This window comes from Nestor notabilis, unplaced genomic scaffold (assembly GCF_000696875.1).
Source record: "Nestor notabilis isolate BGI_N333 unplaced genomic scaffold, ASM69687v1 scaffold18738, whole genome shotgun sequence".
NCBI lineage: Eukaryota > Metazoa > Chordata > Aves > Psittaciformes > Psittacidae > Nestor > Nestor notabilis.
In genome coordinates, this window is record NW_009940793.1 from 39,045 (window position 1) to 48,137 (window position 9,093).

Consider the following 9,093-nt stretch of genomic DNA (forward strand, 5'->3'; position numbering starts at 1 on the left):
GTACAATGAGACACTTCTCTGATTGGAACTGAATTATGTAAGTACAAAGAAATGCAAGGAGAGAAATAAACTGGGCTAATATAGCGCCCTGAAAGGACACTTCCATCCTGATATAGCTGTCTACATAAGAGACAGAAATTTCAAGCCTGTTGAAGGTTCTGCATCACCAGTACTGACTGCATTTATTCTTGTTTTTCAAAAGCTTTGTCTTAATATCACACCTGGGGCCAAATGGAGAATTCAGGTGTCAACTGCCATCACTTCACTGGCATCACTATCAATACAGTGCTTTTGTTCAGCCTTTTTTTCGTCATTAAAAGTTTTTACTACTTAGCTGGTTTTCTGCCCTTTTTCTTCACTTTTCCTGTCCCTTCCACTATATATACCACTGGCTGTTCTGCCTGTTTTAGTTCATGTGGATGTCTGCACAGCAGCTGCTGAGCAGCGCTGCCTGTGCAGTGGTGAAGTGGTCTTCACAACCTGCATCTGGGGTCTCATGGAACTTGTGGGCAACAAGCAGGCACAAAGTCTAGTGCTGTGAGTGGGGCTGCTCTGAACTACTCACCCTGGTAGTACATGAACAGAACATGTGCTAGAGAAGAATAGACTATGAAAGTTTAGGTGAATACATTTGAACCTGGGCTGCTTCTTCCAATCTCACAATTTTCTCTCCCAGATTTTCTAGGAATTTTCTTATAAGGAAACCAGGAATTTTCTTGCTGTTAAATGTAAGAAGAAACATTTATATTGGTACAGACTTAGATTACTAATGTTTCTGAGCAAGTAATGAAGGACATCATTGATCTTTACACTAGACTGTCTGCTTCTCAGCTAAAGCTGATACTTCTTAATTTTTCATAATACAGGACACTTGCGTTCACTTTAAATTGGATTGTGGATCAAAATTTCTTTTTCTAGCTCATTATAATTCCTTTTCTTTTTTTTCTGAATTGCACAGTACTCTCTGTATCATTAACACCCCTGAGAACACTTCTCACCACAGTGTTAATGCCAATTAAAAACCTCTTCTCACTGTGCTGCCTCCACTTGCTGAAAAGAAAACAAATGAGAAAACCAGCTAAAATCTTATCAGTGAGCACGAAGTAAACAGCCTTTCCCTGTCAAAAAGATAAGGGAATTGAAAAATCTTTACATGGAGAGTCAGTAAATGCTGTGTAAGGGCCCCAGCCGGAAGAGCTGGATGCTCTGAGTACCTAAGGGATGGCACAGCAGGCTAGGACAGAAAAGCCCCAGGATGCTGCACGCTGCTCCCTGCTACAGCTGCTTCCCAGGAGCCACTCCAGGCTTTCACTCTGTTTTCCTATTCCATCTTAAAAATCATTTGCTCTTTGCTCCTGCCACTGAGGATGAATATTTGTTCCATGATGCCATTGCTCCATTTTACTCCATTTCTGACTTATATTTATTCACAGTCAATCTGGTTTTGCTCTGTTTTTCTCTGAGGGCTGGTTTTGCCCTCTCACTGAAGACACACTCTCCTCTCTGCTGTGCCATACTCAGCAATCAAATCCCCTCCCTGTCAAGTCAGACAAGCCAAGCACATTTTGGACTCATGCTCAGTTCCCCATTGTCCTTTGTTTTGTCCTATGTTTGTCCTATAGCTGCATCTGTTCACAAGATGCTGAGAGGGACATCAATGGCCATGCTCCCAAGACAGGACACCTCTGTTGCCAATGTCACAGCAAATACCATCTTGCCCAGGTTTCTGTGCCTGCTCTCCAGCTGTCTCTGCCAAAGACCCATTTCCCACCAGGAAAGGTGATGGACAGTTAACACAAACCCTGCATACAGCTGGTTTACACTCCAAGCTCACCCCAAGAAAAGGGGAGCTCAGGCTCCTGGAGGACACGGACCACACACCGAGAACATCTCCTTTCCCATTCACTACCAGCTACTGCTGCTTCCCGCGCACAACCAGGCGAGTCCTGCTACCTCCCGGCACCCCGGCACACTGTGCTGCCTGAAAAGCAGAGACACAGTCAGGATCAGCACCCCAAAAGCCATGGCTACTACAGCAGCAGCCAAAACTGGCCCTGCAGCTGCAAGAGAGGGAGGTATGGCACCAAGTGCTCAGCAGGGGGCCCAAACCACCACAGCAGCAATGTGTCCCCCTGGCACCCACAGAAACTGACTGGGAAGAAACCATCTGAGGGCAATTTTCAGATGTGTCTGCAGTTCCTGTTGGAAGAATAAACACAAAAGTGAAAGCTGCAACGCCTTTGAGTTATCTGTGCGTGTCTGTGTAGTGCTCTTTTTGCAGTGGGGCTCTGTTTTGTGCAGTGTCAGCTCTGCTGCAGTGATGCAGAAGGCGGGCTGTGGTTTACAGGTTTAGTCTGGGAGCTTCTAGTTTTCTTAGGAGGAAGATTTTAGTTTCTGCAAGGTTGCATGGTTTTGGACCTTCAAAATTTTAGCCTTGCTGGAACCATCTGAATGTGACATGTTGGTGGGTCTCTAGATTTCAAGATGTAACTTGGGATAAATCGTCCAGGTCCGTGTCCTTTCTAGTCAGAAAGGAATCATCATTTTGAGAAAAAAAAAAAATGGAAGTGTGTAAATTCTTTAACTCAGACATTTTTGGTGACAAGGACGGCTGGGAACTGTGGGCAGAAAAGATGCCTTGCAGGTTCAGCTGTTATGTCTGTGAAGGATGAAATACAGAAACACATACAGAGAGATGACAGAGTGCCAGGGTGGGATTGCTGAGAGCTGAAGGAAGGACTAAGAAACACATTAGCAGAGGGATTCTCACCGGTCTGGGGAGAATCAGTAGATCAGGGAGATAGAAACAGGGAAAGAAGATGGGTAACAGAGGGGACAAGAGGACTCTCCACAGCTATGAATGATGGGAAGAAAAGAGATCAGGAGTATGTAGGAACAACAGGGGAAGCTTGAAGGGTGAAGGGACTTGAAGTGCTCGGCCAGTGGTAGGTAGCTGGCAGTTGTAGCTTTGAATAAAGAACTGTCACTGCAAACTGGCTTTCCATGGCAGGGAGTGCATGCTTGGGTGCATGAGGGGAAAGGAAAGGAAAACCACAAGGATGAGAGGCATGCGAAGATTTCCAGGGCATCGATGCTGCTTGGGCTTTGAGAAAGTAATGAACTTAGGCTTTCTCAGTATGCTTCAATCCTTTGGCTTTGCAGCTGTTCTCAGTCCCACTCTGTCCTGACTATGAGAGCTTACAGGGATTAATGAGGTAAGGTGAAACAAACAACCTGAAATAGCATCCCGCACATGCCTTAAGACCTTGATTAGGAGCACATGTACTTTTTGTATGTACACAGGCAACTCTTTGCAAAGTGCTAATCACTCATCTGCCCTGCCAAAGAGCCACACAATCTGCAACTGCTATTTCAGCTCATAACTTTTCCCATTCTTAAATCTGGCACTGGAAGAGGCTGCTGTTCTGGCCCTTCTTTCCTCAAGGGGTCTTGCACTCTGCAGCAATAAATGGGATCTGGGAATCTGCAGCCACTTTAAAGCTTTCATACAGAAATAGTATTTGCTCTTTTTATGATAACTTATGTCACAGTGTATGTAACTTGATTACAATTATCTGTAAGTAAGGAAAATTGCATAAGGGAAAAGAAGGTCAAGTTAAGGATGATATAAGCAGGACAATGTGATTTTCTTGAATTTGATGCATTCATGCAGCCTTAGCACTGCAATTTGTCTTTCTATAGTCACAAAGAGAATCCATCATCTCCTTTCAGTGCTCAAAATGCTGCATGTCCCTTGCCTACAGATGCCTAGGAATATAACTAACACACACCACTTTGCCAACTGCTTGTAATCTCAGCATGGCTAAAGAATGTAAAATTCCTGGAGTATATTAAAGCTGCTGTCCATGGCATTGCTCAGACACTGGCTGCTGCCAGGAAAAGCATCCTGCCTACGACTCGAAATTTTACATAAGCACAGGGAAGACCTAATGGCAACCTGCCTAATTTGCAGCACCTAAACCTGAGTGAAGCCATCCAGAATCAAACATATGGAAGTTTTAATTCCCCTGTTTTGTCACTGATCACCCTTCTCAAACTGAAAGACGACTGCTGGAGTGTGGATGCTTGGGACTGCACATGTATATGGGAGGCCAGATTCTTTCTCCTCCTTCTGGAGGAGATCAGGGCAGAGAGATGAAGAGTAACAGCCTCCTCTATGGTGAGACCCATCACTGGGGCCACAGAAAATGGTGAGCCTGGTAGCCATTTAGCACAGGCAGTGTGTGAGCCCTCACTGAGCTCTGGCTGACTGTGGTCTGATGTGAACACTGGTCCTCTCACCCTGCACAAAGCTGAATGCACACCCAGAACTGCAGCATTGAAGCGCTGGTGTCATCATTTGTGCCCTCCCCTGGAAGACTCCCTGCCAAATCATCCTCAAGGGGTGGCTGTGTTGACATGGGTGGTGGGTAGCAGCAGCAGTTGTCCTTGAGCAAACCCTAAGCAGCCATATTCCAGTGGAATTCCCTGAAGTGCTTTCACGAGAGAGGACCCTGCAATACTCACGGCTTTTAGTCAGCATGTTCTGGGAATTAGCCCAAAGAAGCACTGGCAGCTGTATGGCAAAACTACCACATTTGGAATTCTCAAAAGTAAGGTCTTATGTCTCTTTACCAAGAGTTTCTCTAGGCCCTTTGCAAAAGCCTAAACTCAACATTTCCTAACTTTTCACCTCAGAGAAATGCTTCTGGCGGCACCTTTGGAACTTTAACTCAGAAGCTTCTTCTCTCTTGTCTTTCAAAGCACATTTATACAGCAAACTAGAATTTCAACCCAGCCAGTGTAAACACATGCTGGATGAAGCCAGCAGGCGTGAGGCACAGCAGCACTGAAGACACAGCAGCTTGAGCTTTTTCACTGCTGCAACCAAATTATAAACTCTCCTGGGACCTCTATGTACCTAATCTGGCTGCTACTGTTACAAAAGAGTATGCAAAAGCCCATCATGTCTTTGTCATAATTCTTCCTTGGGCTAGCTAGAAGAACACTAACCCAGGCTCTAATCCCTTACACTGCTGTTTTTCTCCTTTTTTGCCTGCCTGGAGCCCCAGAGCAGTTGCACTGTGTCTCAGCGCTGGCAAATTACTGCACTTTGCTGCTGCAGGGAGGGCTGTCATCTGGGAGACCATGTGGTGCTGTGGTCCTGATAGGAAGGACGTTTCTGACTGTGTTGCAGCTCTGTGCCATCTTTGGCTCCCCAGCCCCATGCAGGTGGCTGGAGGCTCCCAGGGGTGGCAGGGAGAGGCTGGTGCCCTGTAAATGTCTGCAGTCTGGCACCACACCAGCAGATGAGAATTTGATGACAAGCAATTTGTACTGTGCGCGGTTTGAGTGGTGGATTTGGCAAACACCACCCCAAACAAGCTGAGTCAGGGTCCCAGTTCTGTGGCTATCTGGCATTACAAGCCTTATCTACACCATTAGACAAGTGATTCCACTGGCTAATCTTACTCCAGCAATCAGCTGATCTGTCTGGACCGCCAACGTTGAGCAAGTGTGGTTTCCATGTGAATCCAGGCAGAAGCACCGCAAAAATTGCAGCTCCTTGGTCTGCCTTTGGCTTTTGCAAGTGCCGCTATGCTACTGTTGGCCTTCAGCTGAGGTTTCCACCTTAAGCTTGACCAAGCTTATAGCAAATCCCTGCTGCATCATAAGCAAGCTCTTTTTAAGGTCTTTGGCTAGATGCGTCATTTCTAGGCTATGTCCCACCTTCTCCCCTTCCTTTTCTCTGGTTGAGCAGGCAAAGAAGAAGTCACTGCTTCCCACTCACCCTGTCCTCATCCTCTAGCATGCCCAGTGTGGATCTTGGCTGACACTGACACCACTGAGCCAGGAATGGAGACTTTGAGCAAACACCAGGTAGCTGCTTCCCAGAGCAATGAGTGACTCTGGTCATGCATAGGAAGAAAAAGGCAGCAGCGCTGGTCTTCCAGATGAGGCTGTGCCCTCTGGATCCTTCCCTCACCCTCACCTCCTCCAGCTGCCTAAACCCTGGGAGGGGTTTGGGTGCAACCCTTCACCCAGCCATCTCCCTCCTCTATGCATGAGGCAGCTAATAAATAGTACTCAGTTTGCAATAGATAAGCACTTTCCTGATTTAGACTGTAAAAGCTACAGACAAACAGGAGCAAATCCTAAGCAAAAGCTCAGTGCAATGTTTGAAGAAAAGGTAGTGTTCATCACTGTAATAGATTTTACATAAATTTTTTTTAATGTTATGAGATTATTCTTTCCCCATGAAAAATATGGATTATAAATGACCTGTTTGTTCTTACTGAATTTTTCTTAACGCACCTACAGTTATAAGAAGCATAAATAGACCTGCCTTAAAATGCTGAAAGCTGAAAAATGTATCATTTTTTGAATTTTCAGTAAAACAAACCCTTTTTGAAAAACATGAGTTATTTAGACAAAGCAATTTTCACTCCAAGTAGAAACATTTTCTACCATTTGTACCATAAACATGAAAAATGTGATAACTGTTCAAAGAAAATCATGCCTCTAATACTTTTCGATGTACAGCTTGCTTTTAGCAAGGCTGATAAAATTACTGGCAACTAGGCTTTCTTCTCATATGCATCTACAGTTTGGTAAGAAGCCCCTCACCCCCATGAATTTATTTCTGACCCCAGAAATACCTGTGCTCTGTTGCTGTGAATAGGTTGGTGGACCAAGAAAAGGGAAGCTAAAATTCATGTTTTAAATTACAGCTACAATTCAAACGTGTCATTTTAAATTCACGGCAATTAGAAGCTTGAGAGAAAAGCATACAAGACCACAGTATATAACAACAACCGACAGCAATATATGTTGCTAATCAAAAGAGCAAGAAGGTCCAGTTTCACAATTTAAACATACTAATTTTAATACTGACCAACTGGTGTGTCCTCCGAAAGGCTGAGAAGTGCCATGTTCCCATTTGTGCTTCTGGCTCCATTATCAAAGAAATAAGGGGCATAATTTGCCTGAACTGCAATTAAAACAAAACAGAAGCCAAACAAAAGCATTTTGTAGGTGGCAGTTACTTGGCTTTGTTACCTGACTTTCAGTAAAAGTGAGCTGTTTGGGTAATGCTACGACTATGTAACTTACATATTTGCTGCAATGGCCTTTCAGAACTATATCTGTACAGATATTTTAAATAATATTACTTGTACATGTTGCTGTGCCAGTATTCACACAGCAGCAAATAGAGGAAGAGTATATGGAAAAAAAAAACCCAAAACCAACAGAAACAAACCAAGTAGCAGAGTCTCTTTAAAAAATCTCAATCTCAGACAGCTTCATTGCAAAATTAACCTTTTCAGCTTCCAATGACTGTACACCTCTCATCTACTCTACATGTGTAAGTCTGAAACTTTCCTAGTGCCTCGGTACGTTACCCAGTAATCTAACCACATTGTGTCTTAAAACTATGCCTACTGCATGAGCAATTACCCAGAATTAAATTGTTACTTACTTGCTGCCAGACAACAGCAAACAAAGTTAAAAAAAAAAAAAAAGAAACAACAAATTAGTTGTCATTCTACTGACTGACTGTTAGAGCTTCAAAATAGCCCATTTGAAATGAAACTCTGAATTATAAACACTGAGGGTAACATTTGCACAGGGATCAGTTGCCAAGGAAAATATTTCAGGACAACATTACCACATCAGGAAGGATTACTACAGGATTTAAGGTTATGCTTGTATCCTCCTGCATTTTTATTTAACAAATTGATTATTGTACTCACCCAGGCAAACGTGCACCAAACTGAGAAATAAGGAAGGGGTGAAATGCCTTACATGCTTCATCCCACTGAAGAAAGGACCAATTTCTTCTCTGTTTCAAGGTGTGGGGTTTTTGTTTTGGTTTGGGGTTTTTTTTCTCTCTGAAAGGTCCAGGAAAGTGTCCTTCAGACTGATTTAGTGGAGAAATGTGCAAAGAGGCAGTAACAGATGCTAAGATGTTAAGCGGATGACACGTCTTAATTTCTGAGGAATTTAAAGCAGCTCCTTCCTACTACCTAATTAGACCAATTACTTTGCAGAGAGCTGTGGGACTCATTTCTGAGACAAGATTTGGAGGAATCAGTGAACTCTCATAGGTTCTGCTGTTAGTACTGTGTTTGTGCGGTCCAAGCACATAAGTCAGAGAGAAGGTAAAGTAAAAAACCGCTTTCATTCTAAACTCTGTCTTTAATTTCTCTAAGCCAGTCCTTTATTTTTGAGAACTAAGAGAGTTTCCTCTTTATTTTAGCTTTGGTAAGCTTAAGAATCTACAAAAGAAGAAAATCCAACATTAACAACAAACAATAAATGTGATTGTTACTCATTTAAAGGAAACAATCAATCACATTCATGATAGCAAAAAGTACACAAAATTGCATACTAACGATGCAGAAATCAAAATGCTGTTTTCAAGAGCTGGCCTGATCATTTAATTCTTAAACTGCTTAATTTTCTGAAAGTGTCATTTACATTCAGTAGGTAGTTTTTAACCAACGTATTAAAAAGTGTGTTTAACCACAAAGTTAATAAAGCAGCTTTTTTTCATTGCTTGTTTTGATTTTCTGCACATAAAAGGTGTTTGCACTACTGTAAAATATATATAATCCAATAATTATAGAGTTAAAAAACAGTCACCCTGGGAAGTTGTTCACAGACAAAGCTTCTGGCTGCTTAAAAGGAACTTCATCAGTGGTACTACTTAGCTTCCAGTCAAGGAGATGTTTACATAGTGGCTTAGCTGTTTAAACTTGACCTGAGTGAGGCAAAGCACTTGCCCTTTAAGGATGTGTTAATGGAGTTTTCTGGGGTTTAATTAACCGCCTGCCTGAAAGAAATGTCTAAGAAATTAATCACAGAGTTCTCCATTGCAATACTTTAAAACGTGACAGAAGCTACACTGTCTTCCAGGCAGAGCCCCTTGGTGCGGGTGCTGGCGAGGAGAGCCCTGGTACCCCATCCCCACACGCAGGTCTCCCGCAGAGCTGCTGCTGCTGCAGAGCTTGCTGCAGGACGACCCGATGGTGCTGTCAACCCCTTGGGGCCTTCTCAGGGCTGGAGGGCATTGCTTCTCCCGACGGGACT

General features: G+C 43.5%; 1 protein-coding gene across 1 annotated transcript in view; it reads right to left on the bottom strand.

The window, feature by feature from the left end:
- CDHR1 (cadherin-related family member 1) overlaps positions 1 to 7,943 on the bottom strand; it is a 43,163-nt gene extending 35,220 nt beyond the window's left edge. Inside the window, exons 1-2 of the mRNA XM_010020552.1 lie at positions 7,755 to 7,943; positions 6,896 to 6,991 (exon numbers count right to left, since the gene is read on the bottom strand). Coding sequence (XP_010018854.1) covers positions 6,896 to 6,991; positions 7,755 to 7,815 — 157 coding nt within the window. The 5' untranslated portion in view covers positions 7,816 to 7,943. The remainder of the gene's footprint in view (positions 1 to 6,895; positions 6,992 to 7,754) is intronic.
- Between the last annotated feature and the right edge of the window lie 1,150 nt (positions 7,944 to 9,093).